This window comes from Rhipicephalus microplus, chromosome 2, assembly GCF_043290135.1.
Source record: "Rhipicephalus microplus isolate Deutch F79 chromosome 2, USDA_Rmic, whole genome shotgun sequence".
In the NCBI taxonomy this organism is placed as follows: Eukaryota; Metazoa; Arthropoda; class Arachnida; order Ixodida; family Ixodidae; genus Rhipicephalus; species Rhipicephalus microplus.
The window spans coordinates 278,070,130-278,090,306 of NC_134701.1; the positions used below are offsets into that span (position 1 = coordinate 278,070,130).

Consider the following 20,177-nt stretch of genomic DNA (forward strand, 5'->3'; position numbering starts at 1 on the left):
GCGGGGCAATAGTGAGGACCAACAGAACCTGCTTGAATAAAATAGTTTAAATATTAATGGGATGAATTTAATTTCATGGACGCATGATATTTAAGACTTTGCAAAATGCAGCAATAGAAGCATAGCTGCATTACCAGATTGACTGCATAGAGATTATTTAAGTTTATGTTGTGATGACAAAAGTCGGCAATGCTGCAGGAAAACTTCAACACTTATGAATCTACATCACAAAAGTACATAAACAGAATTAGTGACTGTGTTGATTAGTTTAATGAGGGCAGACAATAACATGGAAAAACATGACTGAATTGCAGCAACTTTCTTCCCCTTGCACCATTTTTTGGCAGTCCTAAAGAGTAACAAAAACAAAAGAAATGAAAAGCCAATAACAAGCAGAGTTCCCTCGTTCACTCTTTCGCTTCTCCATTGACTTCCACTGGTTCTGCAGTTGCACTGCACTTCTTGCTCATGGCCACAATTCTTTGTCGAAGGTTGTTTATAACATCTTGCAAAGCTTCAATGTTTCTGTTCTGGTTTTCGATTTCCACCTTGGCTTTAGCCAGTTGCTTCGTCAGCTCCTCGTTTTTGATGCGCTGTTCGTCAAGCTGTGTGCAGAGCTCCACGACAGTCCCAGCCGAGGGTCCGCCTGGCGCAGATTTGGGCGCGGCCGCTGGTGTGGCGCTTTCGTCCAAAGCAGTGGTTTTTATGGCCTGAGACCTGTAGGCTGTGGGCGGCTCCGCAGACTCACCGTCACTACATTCTTCGTACTCTTCCTCGTCTAGACCCAGGGCATCATCGGACTCGTCGCCAAGATCGCCATCGTCGCTGATTCGTTCCGTCTCCGCGCTTTCGTCCAGGTTCGATTCAAGTCGGGCCGCCTTCATCGGGGGTTCTTCGCCGAGGTTGTTGTCGAAGTCCCCGGAGCGCAGCTTCTCTGGAAGTCTCTTCATGCGTGATGGTCGGCTCTCCGGATCGGAAGACGTGATGCGGACGATGATTGGCCGTTTACCGTCCGCTTCCTTTGCTTCGACACTCATTCGCTGGCCAACGGTCGTCAACTGCGCCGGCGAAGCCACAACTTGGCGGAGTTGTTCCTCGTCTAGGCGGGAAAGATGAAACTTGGCGACCTTAACGGGCTCACTGTTCAAGAGATTGCCTTCATAGTCAAATGCCCTCCCTTCCACAACGGCTGGTACGAATACTACTTCTTCCCTCTCTGGCGAAGGTGAAACAACCCTTGATGAAGAAGCATCGCTTTCTCTTGCACATCGCGTGCCCTTCTGCAGATGTTCAGGGATCTCGACGACAGTAGGCACAGCTCCAGTGTTGAGGTACACTCGTCCGTTGAAGTGACGAAAACAGTTCGGCTCAAAATGTATCGAGCACAACTTGCTGTTTACGGTGGGCTTCCAAAGGCCTTTGCCCCTTGCTTTAGACACAAATTCGATCCATTTCTTGAGACACTCCTCGTCTTTCGCTGGGAACCTTCACAGACAGAAACAAAGCCGTAAGCCTCCGTTCAACGGGCTTTACTGCCACTGTTTGCTACTTTCATCAATCTACGCATCACGATAGCCGGTTGGGGGCTGGACCTATTTACCCACATTCCCTTGGGATGTGCGGAATGGGAACTTCGAACAGTTTCGAACGCGTCATAGGATGTTAATTTAGGTCCTTACGATAAGGAATTTACATTCAACGTACCCCTCGCGTATATCACCAAATTCTACAGTCAACGATTTAATTGAGATGATGAATACCACCTCTGAGCTAAGGAGAGGTCGACAGGTCTAGCGAGTCTAGTACCTCTACTACACGTCACGACAACCTATCCTTATAGACGAATACTAGCAGAACACTCACTTGTGAAAGGTCGTTTTGGTGCCATTATTGGATCGGTTTTTGCACGCCGAACAATTAGCGGGCATCTCTAGGCAGGCTTTGCAAAGCGCTTCTCCACATTCGTTCGTTGTTGCCACAACGCCATTGACGACGCCAGAGAAAGAAAAAGTGTGCGCGAGCTTAGAGGGCGCCACTAAACATTCGCCACATATTGAAAAGAGATATAAAAAAACGAAGCACAAGAAAATGATGTTCTGTGCAAGCATATCGAGTGTTTGAGCTCTGCACATGATATCTAGGATAATATGTATGTACTCACGCTAACTGCTAGCGAATCACTGATTTAATTCAATATTCAGTCACGAGTACCACGCTTTGAGGGCGAAGTAAAAGCTGGTAGGCAAGCGCCAGGTACGTGCTCAAATCGCGCGCCTTTGCATTTCGCACAGCTGATAGCGCAGCAATGACAGAATCTGCTGATTCGAAGAAACAGCTTCTGTCTTTATCCCAAACACCGACAAATTTCAACGACGATGCGTTTCAAGTAAGACTTCTTTCCTGTGCAGCATGATGAATGTGCATGCAGCAATTTTTTACAGGTTGGCTCTCTAGCAAAGTTACAACGTATATGGGTATTGTTTGGTAATCGTTTTTCTGTTTTTTTTTTACATTTCGCGCTTACAGCGGGAGCTCCTGCAACTTCGGGCCAGCAGGATTCACACATATCCCACGACAATCTTCGCCAGAGGTGGCCTCACGCCGACTGTGCCCTCGCGTAATAGCATAACTATCACGGGCCGGAATGTGTCCCGAGCTTCGCTGTTTGAAGCTTCGCCCTTCGACTCGGACGACGTCAGAGTCATGCAGACAATGTCGCCTGAGCATATGGAGCCAGCTGCGAGGACTCCGGAACCGCGGCCGCCGTCTTGCGAGAAGGTTGACGCCAAGACTCCGGAGTTCTAAGACTTCCTATCGTCATGCAACCTGAGCGGCGCAACCACTAGACTAATTTGAAGTTGCCTAAAAAAAAATCACAAACTGCGCAGCGCGGGTCGTCCTCCGACAACAGAATAAAACACACTCCATTGAGCAATGTTGCGCTGTCATCTTCATATTTGATCGGAGTTTTTCATTGTACCTGTTAAAGAATCGTTTTAGTACCATACTTCGGCATGGGTATCTTTAGTATTTTTGCCGTAATAGTAGCTAAAACGAATGTCGAAGTCATGACAGAAGCTGCACATGACCGAGAACACAAACAGGAATCATATATACTAGGGGAGGTCAGTGACAGCAATACTAGTTTTGGTAACGGAAACCAAAAGTGTGAAAGCTTGGGCTAGTTGGTATGACATGACGATGGTTATAGCGCGAGAACAGAACGACGACAAAAAGACAAAGTCGTGTCCTTCTTGTATCTTTGTCGTCGTTGTATTCTCGCGCGATAACTATCGTCATGCAAACCAAAACTCGCGCTCTTCTTAGTCTGTGTGTGCGTGCGTGTATCTGGCGGCTACTGGGCGTGAATAAGGTCCCCAAATGAAAAAAAAAAAACGTGGTAATAGTGGCGGATTCCGATAAAAAAAAAATTCTCCGCATGTCTGTAAATACGGATCACGCGAAATAAATAAAATCTCGCTGTAAAATTGTCTTCGTTTTATTTCTCTGCAGGCCAGCCTCGGTGCCATCGAGTTGGACATGAGAGTGATGAGAGGGCGTTCACATCAGACGCTGGTCTCGAATTTTCTTCGCTGCACGTGAGGTACGCACGCTTGTATTCGGTTTTTGACTGCTGCTTCTGTATTTTAACCTTGCCCAGTTCACCGGTGATTAACGTTAACAGATGCCGTGACTGTGTGAATGTGTACCTAACCTCCAACAGATCTTAGCGGCGTGTTTTTTTTTCTGGTCGGGTCGTGGGCGCCTTACGACGAGCGCAGGTCTCGGTGCGCAAACAGCCTTGTTTACGTTGCGAGGTGGTATTATTAGGCAGGTATAGGCTTTGTCGACACTGTCTCGTACGTGTTTGTAGAAACATCGCGCGCACGTTTTCATCGACTGAAGGATCGGTAGGCGCTGTTATTTGTTTCTGTAATCTTGAAGCAAACAGCTTTCCAGGCAAATTACCAGCGGCTTATCCTGCCATGACACTGCGCGTTAGTTACCTGGACGCTCAACGCTTCTCTCTGGTGTTTTCGAAATAAGCAAATAAATAAAGAAAGAAAGCGGAAGTATTTATTTTTCTGCTTATGCTAGCCACACGTTCCGTCTCAGTAAAGCTTGGCCGACGGATTGGCCATGCAAACGTTTTGCGAAGAACGTGCGATGCAACGCTAGTGCGCGTTTTTTGTAGATCAAGGGAGTGCGATGTCTCCGGGCTTTTCTACATATATGCCGTCTGGTAGCGATACCGAATTGTCCGATCTGCATTATTGGCGATACATTCACTGTTATTTGAGTTACCGACGGCGGCATCAAGTCGATTAGTTATCTTCCAATGCGATCGGCTAGCAGACACGTGCGCAGATGCCATTAAAAATTTGTAGAAAGTCGCCTTTCTTCTTGCACAGTACGGCTTGTTGCCTATTGCGTCTGGTTGCAAATGAGGTGTGGGCGACATGCTATTAAATGTGGACTTTCTTTTTAGTGCTGGGCGCTCATTGAGGTGTGCAAAGATGTCGTACCTTGGAAGGGAGCAGCTGCGTCAGCTGGAAGCCTTTGTGGATTTCTGCAAAATGAAGCCCGAGATCTTGCACAAGCCAGAGCTGAGCTTCTTCAAGCAGTACCTGGAAAGGTAATGCCAACTAATCCACTTACCTCTAGTAGCCATGTCCTGTGATTTGAAACAGCCATATATTCATAACACTTACATTCTCTTCAGAATATTTCCACAATGGAAATGCTGTTGAGGGTGCTAACTCGCTGACGCTTGGTTGCGTCAAGTACACTACTTAAGGGTTCACATGCATTGCAAATGAGTGCTCGTAAGGTGTGTTTTCTTTTAATCAAGCCCCCCCCCCCCCCCTCCAGCCATGCAGATGATTGTGCTCTGTTGAACAGAATACGCAAAGGGTGGGTACTTTGATGAAGCCTGTGAGCTAAAGATGTGCTGTTTGGCCTGCATCGATTCAACGAAGAGCATTATTTCATGTCTCATTCTCCAAACTATCAAACGTAGACCTGCATAGTTCATTAAAAAGGCGATTTGCTAAAGTAAACATGTCGTGCAAGCTAATTCTTTCTATTTTTTGTCATGCTTGCAGCCTCGGGGCTAAAATTTCACCTGCTCCTCGTTCACCGAGTCCACCACCAAAGACCAAGCAGACGGTTAGTCTTTGTTAATTATGCTCCTATGTGCCTGTGCATCAAAAAAGATTTAAAAAAAATGCAGTGCTGAATGATGATGTGGATTATGTTTCCAGCCATCCGAGCCCCCGTTCTAGAAAACCTAGACGCAGCAAAATGACTGTGTACTTGTATTGAAAAGCCCAGCGTGGTTAAAGCTGCCAAAAACGGTAAAATATGGCATCCCTCGTGCTTTACAATGCACCTCTGGAATGTAAAACCTGGTATAAGTAATTTTTATTTTGCTGTAACCGTGAAATTCATGCAACGAACATCTTTGCTAACATTTGCTTGGTCCCATAGCCTAGCTGGCTAGTAGAGGGACCAATCTGCCCTTTCCATTTTCCCGTGCTGGCCTCTGCCGCATTGGTGGGCACTGGGAAAACGCACTGCTAAAGCATAGGCTTCCGAGACTAGGAGGTGTTCCGCGACATTTCCACCAGGGAAGGGCACATGCACCGGGACATCAAGATAAGAGTGTATTGTGTGACACGCCAACATACGTGTAAAAGAACATTTAACAATGACAAATGACAAGAAGTTGGATATAGATACTTAAAAAAATTCAATTATGCAGAGAGTAACAGCAGGCAAACTGTACATTAAGTGCTTCATGGCAGTAGAAAAATTATTCACAGCCGGTATGGCACTCCAAATGAGAGCGCCTTAAAATTCTGTGAGCCTATGGCGGTAGGTATTTCTGGCAACTGTTAAATTAAGCCAGTTGTTTTCTGCAGCTCATGTTCAGTGCATGGGTAACGTAATGGGTCATTATGTTTTATTATTCTATGCACTATATCAGCAACAATGGACACATTTTGTTTCTTCTCCCGTTAACATCATGTATAAGGGCCCCCCTGAAAGTTTCCAACTTTGGGGCTCTTTGTGTGTATTACCAATCCTGTACGCACTTTTCTGTAAACTGACGTTGTTGAATGAAACTTGAAACATGAACCGAGTCATGCGGTAGTATATGCACTAGTTGAAACAGTTGTTTTGCTTTATCTGCCCTGTTTAATTTTAATTGCCCTCTTTTGTAAGCGGCTAATACATTTCATGTGGGTTTTATATGTACAGTCACACAAATCTCTATCGTGTTCAACAGTGACCTTTCTGTGTGTCAACGCCACATGATCAAACGAAGTTTCAAAAAATTGTGTGGGCATGGGGTAAGTGGGCATTCACAGGCCCTCATCCTTTTTCAAGCATAATTCAGTCTTACAGTGATGATACACAGAAAATATGGCCACTCACAATTGATAGTTAGAGGTTTGGGTGACTGGATTACATAGCTATGCAGTAGCTCAAGTGTCTCCACACGAATGGGAAACACAGGATGTGCGGAATCATTGCACTGAAACATTCACGGGTTTTTAGTTGCTTGTGACACCCATGTGCCAGTTTCTAGCATGTCTTTTTTATATGCAATTTCTAATTCACATTAGGGTCAAGCATGACCCCTATGTACTTAAACAAGGCTACTCACCATTGCATAGCAGTATCTGGAACCAAGTCGAACCTTGCAAAATCAAGCTGCTTCTTCCTAGAGTTAAAGAACATGTATTTAGTTCTATCTGGGTTGATATTTAGGTGGTTTCGTTTATACCATAAATGTACACTTGGTAAAACTGTTTGTTAATTTTACCTTTGTTGTGTGGGACACGAGCGCAGCTCATCGCACAAAGCGAGTAGTGTGTCCTTGAAGGACAAGCAACAACTAACTTTATTCCTTGGATTGTGCTGCCGCTGTGGCTCGGTCGTGCATCCTCACACTGCTTCTCTTTCTCGCACACAACACGATAAGATTTCATCGAAAGGTGGGAAAGGGTTCCTGGCTGCTGCTATGCGACCATGAGTCCACCACACCTTCAATATCGCTTCAGCTGTCACCAATAAAGATTAGTGCCATATCGTCGGCTTACATTAAAGTTTCTAAGTATAGTAGAATGGAGGGGAAATCGTCAACATACAGTGAAAAAAGAGTGGGTCCAATAACTGAGCCTTGTTGTACCCCAGAGACTATTGATTGAGTAGAGGACATGACCCTATCTATCAATACCCATTGCTATCGCTCGGATAGCTAGCAATTAAGGAGCTGGTGAATTTTGCCTCGAAAGCCATAGTCATGAATCTTACTTAATGCGATGTTGTGGTTGACAGAATCGAAATATTTACTCTGATATCCAGGAAAAGTATGGCGGAAATATTGCTGTTGTTTGAGGCATTGTTAACTTATTTGGCCATTACCAAAACTTATTTTCAGATCAAATGCAGCTTCGTTACAATGAGTTCTGAGTCCATTTTAACACAGATATTGGTCTGTAACTTGAAGGCTCTTGAACGGTCACCATATTTGTATTCAGGGACGATTTTGCCCAACTTGAGCTCATTTGATCACAGTACTGCATGTGTCGAAACATGCAGAGCAAATGCTCTGCCAGAATGCCTCAAGTTATTTTTTTTATTTAACTGTAGTAGTATCGAGCCCACCCATGTTATTGGCATCCAGCTTTTTTACTATTAACACAATATGGGCCATTTAATGGCTCGATATGAGGCATGTAACATTTGAATTGATTTAAGTAATACACATTGGTTCTTGGCTGCTTCCCCCTTTGGTACCAGTAGTCTTTTTATTTCAGTATTGCCAGAACACCAGACAAGTTTTGACTTTCCTCTCCGTTTCTGCTGAACCATCCTTAGTAGCTCACAACTGGGCATTATTTGTGCTCCCAATTTTTCTCTTGCTTTGTTCTGGCGCATCCTGTCATACTGTGTGGATGACATCAATACAGTGTGTGACATAAATTATGCTCGGCAAATTTGTGATTTACAACGGATGACATTAGGTGAACTTAATGCTATTTTAGCTGCCCCTGGTCACATAATGAAAATATAATATGAACGAGAACTAACATACAATAATGCCTAGGAAAGTGTAGGGGATACACATATACATCCCTAATATACATTTAAATTACAGTTACTACAAGTGACATACCCTATACTTTTCTTGTAATGTAGATGTGTATAGGGGATGTGTTTGTGTGTTATTGTCAGTCAGTTCTCATTAAAGAAGACAAATGAGCCCTTAAATTTCTCCTCTGACGAAAATATATACTTTAAAATGTTGCCGATGACCTTACCCCTCATGAGCCGTGATCTTGGGAGAAATGAAAATCTGTCAAAATCTTGCACATGCGTGCCTGTATCCTTGAAAATAATTCCTATCACTAAAAACCTGCTCCAGGAATATAAGTGCAGTTGTTTTGTACAATTTGCCACGGCTGCACGACACAAACAAGCTCCTTGTCAAGGCGAGAGCAAATGAAAAACCAACATGGCCGATAATATGACCAACATTGGATATGAGAGTGGGGGGGCACAATTGACTCTTTGGTTGCACGTATGAAACAGCAGCTTGTGTGCTCACCCCCTTGATCACCAAAACACGTGCAATCCAGGAAACATTAGGGCTTTATCACGCGACATTGCAAGACAGCGCATGCATTTTTGTTCAGGTTGGCACGGGCATTTTAGTTCCGCATGAAAAAGTTTAGTGCTTCCGGCAGGACTTTCTTGCTTCGATAAATGATGAATGTCTCAATGAAGATTTGTGTTGACATTGTAGGAAGAAGTCAACATGGAGGAACCAACCCCCGAGGCAGAACCAGAACCTGTTACTCCAGAAAGCGAAGAGAGTGAAGTTGGTGAGAGAACTGAGCTATTTTGAGCAGTTGACCCGAATATTGAAGTCGAGAGAGTGTGATCTAACTTGACAACTTGCATTTGCAGTGCATGTTATGTGCAGTGAACTAAAACATGGTTTCAATACAGGCCTATGTCCATGCAATGTGTTGATGAGGAAGCATTTGCTACACTTGTTCTCATAAATTTCGCCACAAGTTGTATTTATGTCATATGTTCTCTCTATAGACAACAAAAGAAGAATGTATTTTTTTTTACGAGAGTTACATAACGAGTGGCCCGGAGGGATTTAAAAAGGCAAAACGAGTGTACTTGGTATTGGCGAGGCTTGTGCATGTTGTTGTAGCCCGAGTTTTGTGGGGATTGGCAGTGAAAGAGTTAACAGAGCCATTTTATTGCGATAGAAGTTATATAGACACTGTCGACTGCTTTTTCTTGTCACAGTCATGTCACCTATATTTTCCGACGCATGGAATCGAGCGAGCGACCTGTCACTCTGCAGCACGTGGCATTAAGCATTGTGCCACAAAAGCACTCGTGCTTTAATATATAGTCGTTTACAACTTTAGAAGTCGGTCGCATTTTCTCCCCAAAGGCAGATGCACACAAGCCTGCACCAATGGGCATGTACTCCAAACTGATGTCACGAGCCAGACGGTTGTTGACCCTGCCTGCAGAGAGCATTGCCGAGAGCAAGAGCAAGACTATTTCTGTAGTCGTTAAGTGGATCGGCTGCCGCACTTCGATTGTTTGGCCGGGTCCTCTCCCGACTTCTGAAGTTGTATCCGACTGTAGTCTTCACATATTACGTACATTTAGCTATTTATATACACCATTTACTGCTGATGGTATGCCGATCTCGAGGGGAATATTGGCATGTTCTCAGCATTACCAGCGAGATGGCAAGCTTGGCGCCCTGCTCCTATGAACATGTGCGGGGTCGTGCACGCGCTTATTTAGTGAAAGGGAGGTTTGTACATCCAGGGTTTTCACTGGAGCGATTGCGTTGCACAGTAAAACTTGTAGTTGGGTGAGTTGGTTCATAATTCTGGGTAACGTGGCATGTGCAAATGCAGACGAACGATGAATGTCTTGTGGGAAATGTTATGTAGGTCATAAGGGTCATTGCGTGAACAACTATGCAAGGTAACATGAACTTTCACTTAGAAATAACGGGATCGTGCATTTGGCCGCGCATTGCAAGGCTTGCATGGGCTGACAGGTTTTCTCAGAGATTAAGATTTTGGGTCGAAGTGCTGATACCACAGACAGTGAACTGATGGAAGCCTTTTGTGTTAGTGATACGTCAATATTATTACTTGATATTGAGCGTGATTTTTTGCGCGGCCTGCTATAAGATGTTTGGTTCGCGCTTGTCCCTGTCTATGCTTTTCTGTTGTCGTTCGTCTGCATTTGCGCACACCAGGCTACCCAGAATTGCATTGTAGTTGCAAAGCACACGCAGGTCGCTTCTCCCGCTGCCGAGTGAGTCCCTGTTGGCGAAAAGAATGCGCTGTGCAAACACAGTGAAGTAACAACGCTGATGCGATTTAGTTCGCGGTCGTCCTCTATATGCCTGTGCGTGTACAATTCATGCATCCTTTGAGTTTGAGTAGCACGTTGAGTGTTGAGCAGGGAATATTCTTAGCTTTTGGACGTCCTGCTTCTGTTCTTTTTGTGTGTTCGTTCTTTTTTAGCAGTGTGTAACCCGTATTGATCTGCTTGCCCTTCTTTGTGTGATATTTCAGTTTGTTGCTATTGTATTCTTTGTTTTGCCTTTGCGGCGAAACTGCGACTTTTTTTATTTATTTTACAACTTAACTGAAGGTTAACTTAATTTTTTTTTATTCCCAGAACTCTTGCTGCAATAATGCTTTTGTGGTGCTAAAATATTTCAACTCCTGTTCACGGATCTACCTTGGTATGCTTCTTGTATAATACAGACCCTTTCTATCATTGTAAAGCTAGCTTTTCTGCGATGCAGTTTGCTCATCTAATGGTGGTTTGTCGCTTCTGCTAACAGCGTGTTCTAGCATAGTTTGCTTGTGCTATGACGTGAGCAGGGCAGCCACAGCTGTGTTGATATTAACTGAATATACACCAGCGCTTGTAGTGCTACTACGATCTCCTTTCTAAGTGTAGCACAACACGGGCTGCCATTAGTAGGGTGAATGCGCAGTGCAGGGAAGCACATTGGCAGGTGAGAAAAAGTCTGTTAAGCTGCACATTTCAGAGCTCCGTTTCCTACAAAAGCCCACCGCGGGATGTTGTCGCTCACATTAATAGACAGCATAGCCAAGTGTTCGGTGTAACAAAGTAAAAGGACAAGTATGCAAAGTGCCATTTGTTCATGGTTTCATTTCGACCACTAATTTCATTTAGAGTTGGACAACAGTGGAGTTGTGGAGCCTGACCATGATGATCCATTGCCTATGGGGGACAGCAGTGTTGAGGTGAGTACATTACAGTTTCAAGTCGAGCTAATTATTTTGTTGAACACATTTTTGTCTTGGTGTGAAGGACTGCGAAAAAATCGGCATGACTTGTTATTAACATTTCTGGCTCAAACATCGGACGGTCCTTATGACATTGGTTAAGTTTGTCGTTACTGCATCACTTTATTACTCAGATGCATTTCTATTTCAGCATTGAAGAACATTATTCCTATTTCTGTAATGAGAACCTTCTTTTTTTTTCACAAGTGCATTTTATGGATCTCATGGTTGCCATTATATTAAGGCATTGTTGCCTTTTTTAAGTTGTAGTGTAGTGTAGGGGACCAGAAGGTCGCATGATCGAATCCTGCCTGTGGTGACCATAGTGTGATGGCCACAGTGTGATGGAGACAAAATGCTAAAAGTTTATTTGCTCGTATATAGGTACATAGGACCCCGCCATGGTCGAAATTCACGGAGCATTCCTCTGTGACATTTCTCATATTTATGTAGAAGTTTATTATTTGGAGTGTGCTGTAGGCAGGGTAAGCACTTGGGGGTGGGGGGGCAGCTGCTTTCTAAAATTTTCTCCAGCCTCCCTCTGCCCGCTCCCACTCCCCAAAAAAAGAGAAGACATATGCAAAGCACAGCTTTTAACTTCAGAGTGCCCCCTCCTCCCTTCTATTAAAGGGCCTGTCAACAGGCTCCAAAACGCGAAGGATAAGCTCACGCATTTTTCCTGCGCGTGACCAACCTCCTTCATCGCGCAGTGACGTCAACTCGGCGATCGGCGACGTGCTGTAGCACGCAGCTCGTCGATTGGTATCAATAAAGAACCAGGTATCCAATAATGGTATCCAATAATACCAGGTATCCAATAATATCCAATAACCAGTAACCAATAAAGAATAATGTAGTGAACATTGCCGATCGCCGAGTTGACGACACTGCGTGTGGAAGGAGGTTGGTCAGGAGTACGAAAGATGCGCGACCTTTTCCTGCGCGTTCCGGAGCCTGTTGACTGGCCCTTTAAGGTAATCCTCGTGCTACCCCTGGCTGTAGGTATTAACAGATATCAATAGGAAGCTTGTAATGCTTTGCGGGATGTTGTATGGATTGGTTGTAATTGAAATCAGACCTTTCATTTTCTCTCTCTCTCTCCAGGTTACAGAAGAGCAAATGGAACAGAGTTCTGAAAAGAGGGGACAGGCTATGGAAGCTCAAAGTGAAGGTAGGGCTTGACTTTATGTTTGGTAATATTGTTGGTATAGAACGGCTTAGACACATTACTTTCTTATAATTTTCATCCTTACTTTTTTTTCATTCTCTGTCGGAACTTCTCCTGGCCTTTTTCTGGGGCCCTGTTTAATCATAGCCAACTGTTTAACTGCAATAGAGATGGTGTTCGTGTTTCAGAAGGTGACCAGATAAGGCAATGTGTTTGGCCAGCATTAACGTGAACCTTGCCTTAGTTTTTCCGATATTTTTGTTGCTCAGTGGTGATAATATTGCATTTATGCCGTGATTTGAGTGAAATGTGGAAATCTCTTCCTGCCACGGAAATGGATTAATATTGGTCCATGAATGATTGTAAGCTTGGCCTTCCCTTTCCTTTCTTTTTTTCTGCAGGCAAACTTGAAGAGTCATTGAAGCTGTGGACCGAAGCCATTGAACTGAATCCATCAAGTGCTATTCTGTTTGCCAAACGAGCAAAGTGAGAAATTTCATTTTTGTATCGTTTTAGAGGAGAATTATTTTGAGTGTTCAGCCATTTGCGTTACTGGTTTTTTTTTTCTCTCAGAAAAGTTGCGCTTTCGGTCTGGTTAATTCTTGTCGTGGTACAAGCATTTCAGTGCCGGCAAAGTGGTATAGGCCCGTGCATTGTGCGTTATCAGTGCATGGAAAAGAACTCGAGATGGTCGAAATTTTCAGAGAAGGCATGTGTCTTCATTATAACGTGGTTTTGGCGTGTAAGCTCCAGATATTATTATTATTATTGTCATCTTAGGCTGGTTGTTTGCCAATTCAAATTGAGAATAGCCCATCTATTTGCGTGTACTCACATACTTGCCTTAAAATGCAGACCTTTCTCTGTGTGGGTAAAATGCTCTAAGGTTACATTGCTCCACTGTTTTCACATTTTCTGAAGCAGTGGTAGCACCGACTTGGATAGCTCTGCTTGGTGATGTGAGTTTGGCCTCCATCCGCAACGGCCACATGTTGGCAGGTATGAAATACGCAAACACCTGTGTACTTAGATACAGTGGCTCGTTAAAGAAACCCCAGCAAGTGGAATCACTCTGGAACCCTTGACTATGGTGTGCCTCATAATCATATTGTGGTTCTGGCACATAAATCAGCAGAACTCATTATGTATTTAGTGGTGGCAGATGCGTATTAAGTAGCTTAGGGCTTCATTTTAATCTCTCGTATTGTCACAGTGTAATGATGGTAAATCAGCAGAACTCATTTTGTATTTAGTGGTGGCAGATGCGTATTAAGTAGCTTAGGGCTTCATTTTAATCTCTCGTATTGTCACAGTGTAATGATGGTGAAGGAGCAGTAATGCTATGAGAAAGAACAAGTGAAGAACCAAACGCCAAAAATGTAGTGTTTCAGTTGTGATACCTGCGGGTGTGTTTCTTTTTTTTTAAGCGTGTTATTGAAAATGGAGAAGCCAAATGCAGCCATTCGAGATGCCAACAAAGCCTTGGAGTTGAATCCTGACCAAGCTCTGGGCTACAAGATTCGGGGCAGAGCACACAGGTTAGTGTTTCATGCACTCTGAATTCCCGTGATGACGTTATGGTTTATTATAGAACTTCACTTTGGGTTGCCTGTGTATTTTTCGGTTAGGTGTTACTTGGTGTTAACCTAATACAGCCGAGTGTCACGAATTGGTGACATATAGAAAAGCTTTGAGCAAGCTAGTCATGAAATGAGTGCGACCTTTAATGCCAGCTGTGAAGCACTCCCGGAAAAGTAGCTTTCAGCACAGAAAATTAAGCGCCGTCTCGGGCAAGGTATTCTATGCCAAACCCGATTGTATTATAGCTGGTGGTGGAGAGTGCAAAGCACGTGCTACAGCTCTCACTTCGATCTCTCTCTTTTGGTGATGTATGTTCTATAATAAATAATTTTGTTTATTTGGTGTGTACGCACCCAAGAGGTGGCACACAACATGTTACGTTGTTCTGAAGTACATTTTTGTTGAAAGGTCCTCATTTTTGTGGCATATCAAGAATTCACCACATACCTAAATGTATGCATTAAAGTTGCATTTTAGATAATTTAACTGCATAAGAAAATCAAGGCTGCTATTTAAAGGCAGAAAATGAAAGCAATGGTTATTTTGTTTGGCAGTTTCATAATTCAGGCATTGAGAGGTAACAACACTTCAATATAAAAACTACAAATGATGCTTTCTGTGCTCTCCGTGGATTTGTTATCTGTAGGCTTCATGGAGTGTAACTCAACTTTTTTTGCTTCCTGTGAAATTGGTGGCAGTAATTTGCGTAAACCAGAATTGTTGCTTTACTTGCAGGCTGTTGGGTCACTGGGAAGAAGCTGCAAAAGATTTGGCCACAGCCTGCAGGCTGGATTACACTGATGAGGCTAACGAGTGGCTGAAGGAAGTCGCACCAAACGTGAGCTTTGCAGCTTGTTTCACTTTCCTAGTTACTACAGCTACTTTTCACCCTGTGAGGCTCTTTCAATTGTCCAAATTTTCCGATGGGTGCATTTAAGATCCAGTAGAACTCGTCGTTTAAGATCAGTAGAATTCGTCAAGCAGTGGAAAGGAAAATGATAGGTGTAGCAGTAAGAGACAGGAAGGGAGCAGATTGTCAGACGCTGGAAGTTGTAAAAGACTGTCTACTTAGGACAGGTAGTAACCGCGTAGCCGAACCATGAGAGTGAACTAGCTAGAAAAATGAGAATTGGTTGGAGCACATTTGGCAAACATTCTCAAATCATCACTGGTAGATTGTCACTATTGCTCACGAGGAAAGTATAGAGCAGCTGCATCTTGCCGGTACTTGCCTACAGAGCAAAAACCTGGAGGCTTACAAAGAGGGTTTACCTTAAATTGAGGACGACGCAGAGAGCGATGGAAAGGAAAATGATACGCGCAACCTTAAGAGACGAGAAGAGAGCAGAGTGGGTCAGAGAAGAAACCGTGGTTGAGGATATCATTGTTGAAATCAAGAAGAAGAAATGGACATGGGCCGGGCATGTAGCATGTAAGCAGGATAACCGCTAGTCATTTAGGGTAGCTGACTGGATTCCCAGAGAAGGCAAGTCGGTGAGAGGGAGACATAATGTTGGGTGGGCAGATGAGATCAAAAAGTTTGAGGGTACAAAGTTGCAGCAGCAAGCACAGGATCGATTTGACCGGCGGAACATGGCCTGCAGTGAGCATAGTCAGGCTGATGATGATAATGATGATGAATCGCATTATTTTTTCACTTTTTTTTTACACTGACCATTGTTTGTATGGTGCTCTAATGAAAATACTTTTCTGTCGGAGGCAACTTTGTTAAGAGGTTTCACTGTACAGTTTGCATTAGAGGATTCATTGTCAAGTAACATTTCTGGAGAATCTGCTTATTTTGTATTGAGCATAACATTCTGCAGCCGTTTTTTTTTTATATACTAATTGCGTTTGCCTCTACCAACACACTTATTCCACCTGCTGCAAGGAAGAAGACAAACACATTCTAGTTCACATACCAGTGCCTTTGTATTTTCCTGTGCAGCACAGACCATCTGGGGACTCTGTATTGCTCTATTGTGCGAAGTGCCTGATCTTTCTTTTTTGGATAATAAAGCAATCACGTGAGCTAATGTAACCCTTTGCTGCTTGTTTACTTACTTTCTGAGGCTTCTATGTGGAATGTAGTCACTTCAGTACTGTACTATTTCAATAAAATCCAACTCGACAGCACCAGCCAGCCTGTGCCAATATCACGGTCAGGGGCACGCCCTGTCCAGCAATTTCTTACTATGGCACTGACGTTGCCTAGTTACACAGCTAGCAGCAGCTGATGGGAAGTGACATTGTGGTATGGTAGGAAAGGGAAGGCGGAAGCTTGTGACGATAAAATCTATAAAGAAGGAGTGTATGCTCGAGGAGACGCTCCGCAAGTGAATGTGTCGTCCTCACGGCTGGAACTGATTTCTGTAGTGCTAGTGCGCATATGCTTTGTACCCTCTTCTCTGATCCAAACAAAGGTGGAAATGAGGGGAACTGGGAAAGTGTGGCTAGTGTTAAAAATTGGGATGGCCACGATGAATTGCGTGAATCGAGGTCAGTAAGTAATACAGTGGACTCCCAAGAAAAAAAACTTGCTTAAATGAAAAGGCCTCAATAACGGAACTAAACGGGCTCATATAGATAGATTTCTATGTGTTGTGCAGTAAAATTTGTTCGTTAATCGAAACAGTGCTTATTGGTCACCTGAGGTTAAACGGCACAAACTCTAAACACAGAATAGACTCGCTCATGTCAAAGGTGGTCTCACAACCATGGCAACATCTCGAGATTGAGACAAACAATCCAGTAGCCATTCTCGCTTGTGTCTGTGGGAGCGGAGCCGGTGAGTCAATTGTGCGTTTGGCCTATTTGTGCGGCTAAGTGCGGTGGATCACGGTGTTATTTCAGCCCAATGGAAAGGAAGCGGCGGTACCATGCACTCTTGCTTGAAAAAAAAAAAAAAAAAGCTTCATATTCTTCAGGAGCTTGATCGAAGCGGCCTTCCCAGGATGGAGGTGGCGAAAAAATACATCCCGAAATCGACGCTGTTGCGGATCTAGAAAGAACGGGACCTTTACATCTAAACGGATGCGAATGCGGACGACGCCTTATGAACAACTAGAAAAAGTTCTTTTTCTGTGGTTCAAGCGTGCACGGAGTTCCAATTCGCCCATAAGCGGACCAATTCTCGAGCAGAAAGCTCAAGAGATCGCCGTGTAAATGGGTGTTAAGAACTTTATCCTAAGCGACATATGGCTCCGCCACTTCAAAACACGCCATGGCCTAGTCTTCAAAGCAATCTCAGGTGAGAGTGGTGCAGTCAACAGGCACATTTGCACCGACTGGCAACAGGGGCGGCTTAACGAAATTTTGGTGAACTTTGAGTCACGAGACGTCTTCACTGTCGACGAGATGGGTCTTTTTCATAAGGCACTTCAATCAAAGACTCTCATGTTCAAAGGTGAAGCCTGTAGTGGAGGAAAACACAGTAAAGATCGCATCACTGTGCTGATGGGTGCAAACATGGCAGTAGATGAGAAATTGAAGCTTTTGGTGATGGGAAAATCAAGGCACCCACATTGTTTCAAAGGCGTTCGACACCTTCCCGTTGCATACCATGCGAACGGAAGAGGGTGGATGACTATGGCCATTTTCGAAAACTGGCTACAGGAGGCAGACGCAAGATTTACTAGGCAAGGCTGGAAGGTTGTCTTCATCTTGGATAATTGCCCAGCCCACCGTCAGGTTCAAGGACTCCAAGCCATCACTCTGGAGTTCTTGCCAGCCAATGCAACGGCAGTGATCCAGCCAATGGATCGAAGGGCTATTTAGAACATTAAAATTCATTACCACAGACAATTGCTCCATCAAATGCTGCTGAGAGCAGGCAGCGGGAAATGTTACAGCATAGATTTATCGGCAGCCATCCACATTTTGGCTTGTGCCTGCGAGCAAATGAAGGCAACAACAATACGCAGATGCTTTCACTATGCTGGCTTTTAAGCGCCAGAAAGCAATACCTGATAAAGAAAGCCCTGCTGATGCCGACATTAAGACAGTATTCAGTCAGGTCGTGCCATGTGCCCCTTTCACGCTGCAGGACTACGAATTAATTGATGAAAATGTTCGTACCTGTCGTGAAGAGACTGTTGAAAAATGATTGCCGAAGTGCAAGATGATGATAAACCTGCCAGCAATGAATGTGATGACAATACTGCCAGTGCAGTGGTGCCACCAGACTGATCTGCTAAAGAGGCTGTTGAACTTTTGCAGTGCTATTTTGAGCATGACGCTTGTCCAAAATTTCTAGCTATTTTGTCAGGCATGGGTACGTACCTCGTGAAAAAACAACTCAAGCTTGCCAAACAAACCACTCTCCATTTTTTTTTTTCTCCTACTCATCCTCATGAGTAAGGTGAGGTTTGGGCTATTTGAATAAAGGTCTTGGTTCACTAAATAAGTTTACTGTGCTTAAATAAAACTTCTGATAAATGGAACAGTTTTATGGATCTCCTTCGAGTTCCTTTTAAGAGGAGTCGACTGTATGTGGGGAAAAAAAAGGGGGGGCACGTAACATATAAACGCACACCTGCCAAGTCTCCCAGATTGTCCGGGAGACTCCTGGAATTAGACTGTTTTTTCTGTTTGTCCGGTTGTCATGAAAAGCCCCCAGAAATAGAAATTTCTGTGCGTGATCTGGCCGCATTGACAAAACTGCAGGTCAGTCCGCTCCAGGCTTCTTGCGAAGCCGCCGCATTTTATTATCAACGAATTTAGTAGGCATTTATCTAAAAACGTACAGTAGAGTATCATTGGTGGCAGATACGAATTCGTGAAATTCCTCAACCAAGTTTCACTGTGTCCATGGAACCAAAATTCGAATATTCCGAACACTTTTCCTAATTGCGGTGTGTGATATGACCTTTAGTTGTAGTGAAACCGTTGAATGAAGGCTGATCGATATGCAGCGTGCTCGAAGCTTCAGAAGTACGCGTGCGACCAGCGCACACACTGTCTTCTAGAGTGCGTGTGGTTGTTGCCACAACTGCTGTGGACGAAACCACGGTCGTTCTTGACACGATCATCTATGGCGACGACGTTACTGACAGAACTCCGAAAGTGTGCGCGCATCCAACGCTCAAGTATCAAGTCAAAGCAATGCTGCTTTCCCCAAACTTGTAGACAATGCCACGGCAGATGCGATCATAGATAGGATAATAAAATGACTTAGTTTTGAAGGCACTTGTGCAGCCAACGCATGTGGATTGAAAATGAACTACAGTTTCCTGTAACTGCGGTCTCAGTGACGCGATAGTAATCTACGAGCTCCGAGGGCACGTGGCTAACGCAGTGGTAAATCAAAGGCAGTAAAGACTTAAGAAAAAAAGAAAAGGCTAGAAGCGTTTTGGCGTTCCTGTCCAAAGAATTTAGTAGCGAGCAAAGCCAAAGCTTTGACCCGCGCTTTCGCGGCAGCCAGCTGCGCTGGTCTCGTCTGTTCACGTGTGTCCTAGGAAGACGTACGCGAGTTGTTTTGATGGAAATAAATTTTGCTAGTTTTTTTGGTGACGCAAAATTATGGGAGTATTCGCGCTCCCCCTATGACTATGAGGAGTGGGAAACCTACCCTGTGTGTTCGACTCCAAGCCATCATAAGACCGAAACGCCGATGTTGGCGCTTGCGATTAGGACCCTACCCCCTCCCTCCTTTTTTTGTTTGTTTTGGGGCCCAAAAAAATGCTGAAAAATAATTCCTTGAACTTGGCAGGTATGTAAACACTAGTGCTAAGGAAATGAGTTCCAGCGTTGGAGAAAAGTCAATTTGTCGAAACGTTGGCTCGAGCTCGCACTCTATTTACGGATTTTTTTTTCATAGTGATATGGAAAACGCAGAGCTTCAAAGGCTTGTAAAGGACATTTTTATTGCTTTGGAAAAAAAAAAAACGTCACCCCAACAGCTTAGCCATTTCCATATATCACAGATCCTGACTAGAAGAGCTAATCTGCTAGGTTTAGTTTGATGAGTAAACCTGAAGCTGTGCTTATATCAGCCTTACTAGGCTTGAACAAGTCCAAAGTCGGTGAGGAATAATCAT

The 20,177-nt window shown here is 44.1% G+C and overlaps 3 protein-coding genes across 3 annotated transcripts in view; 2 read left to right on the forward strand and 1 right to left on the reverse strand.

Annotated features, from left to right (window-relative positions):
- Positions 1 to 247: 247 nt before the first annotated feature.
- LOC119179366 (uncharacterized) lies at positions 248 to 2,017 on the reverse strand. Its single transcript, XM_037430436.2, has 2 exons — positions 1,864 to 2,017; positions 248 to 1,485 (listed from the first exon to the last, which is right to left on the reverse strand). Exons 1-2 carry the CDS (start codon positions 1,926 to 1,928, stop codon positions 408 to 410), a joined length of 1,143 nt encoding a protein of 380 aa, XP_037286333.2. The 5' UTR covers positions 1,929 to 2,017; the 3' UTR covers positions 248 to 407.
- A 78-nt stretch (positions 2,018 to 2,095) lies between these two features.
- On the forward strand, positions 2,096 to 2,931 carry LOC119160093 (uncharacterized). Its single transcript, XM_037412823.2, has 2 exons — positions 2,096 to 2,386; positions 2,527 to 2,931. Exons 1-2 carry the CDS (start codon positions 2,306 to 2,308, stop codon positions 2,803 to 2,805), a joined length of 360 nt encoding a protein of 119 aa, XP_037268720.2. The 5' UTR covers positions 2,096 to 2,305; the 3' UTR covers positions 2,806 to 2,931.
- A 607-nt stretch (positions 2,932 to 3,538) lies between these two features.
- The window catches only part of LOC119179376 (hsc70-interacting protein), a 33,867-nt gene continuing 17,228 nt past the window's right edge, over positions 3,539 to 20,177 (forward strand). Inside the window, exons 1-9 of the mRNA XM_075882082.1 lie at positions 3,539 to 3,604; positions 4,490 to 4,636; positions 5,106 to 5,169; positions 8,819 to 8,897; positions 11,278 to 11,348; positions 12,495 to 12,561; positions 12,960 to 13,044; positions 13,986 to 14,096; positions 14,875 to 14,977. Of these exons, the coding sequence (XP_075738197.1) occupies positions 4,518 to 4,636; positions 5,106 to 5,169; positions 8,819 to 8,897; positions 11,278 to 11,348; positions 12,495 to 12,561; positions 12,960 to 13,044; positions 13,986 to 14,096; positions 14,875 to 14,977 (699 nt within the window). The 5' untranslated portion in view covers positions 3,539 to 3,604; positions 4,490 to 4,517. The remainder of the gene's footprint in view (positions 3,605 to 4,489; positions 4,637 to 5,105; positions 5,170 to 8,818; positions 8,898 to 11,277; positions 11,349 to 12,494; positions 12,562 to 12,959; positions 13,045 to 13,985; positions 14,097 to 14,874; positions 14,978 to 20,177) is intronic.

What these genes read in the sequence shown, in the direction of transcription:
- LOC119179366 (XM_037430436.2), bottom strand. Translation starts at nt 1,928, where the DNA reads ATGCCCGCTAATTGTTCGGCGTGCAAAAACCGATCCAATAATGGCACC. An exon ending in ACCAAAACGACCTTTCACAA is followed by an intron (nt 1,486 to 1,863) that starts GTGAGTGTTCTG and finishes CTGTCTGTGAAG; the next exon opens with GTTCCCAGCGAAAGACGAGG.
- LOC119160093 (XM_037412823.2), top strand. Translation starts at nt 2,306, where the DNA reads ATGACAGAATCTGCTGATTCGAAGAAACAGCTTCTGTCTTTATCCCAA. An exon ending in TCAACGACGATGCGTTTCAA is followed by an intron (nt 2,387 to 2,526) that starts GTAAGACTTCTT and finishes TCGCGCTTACAG; the next exon opens with CGGGAGCTCCTGCAACTTCG.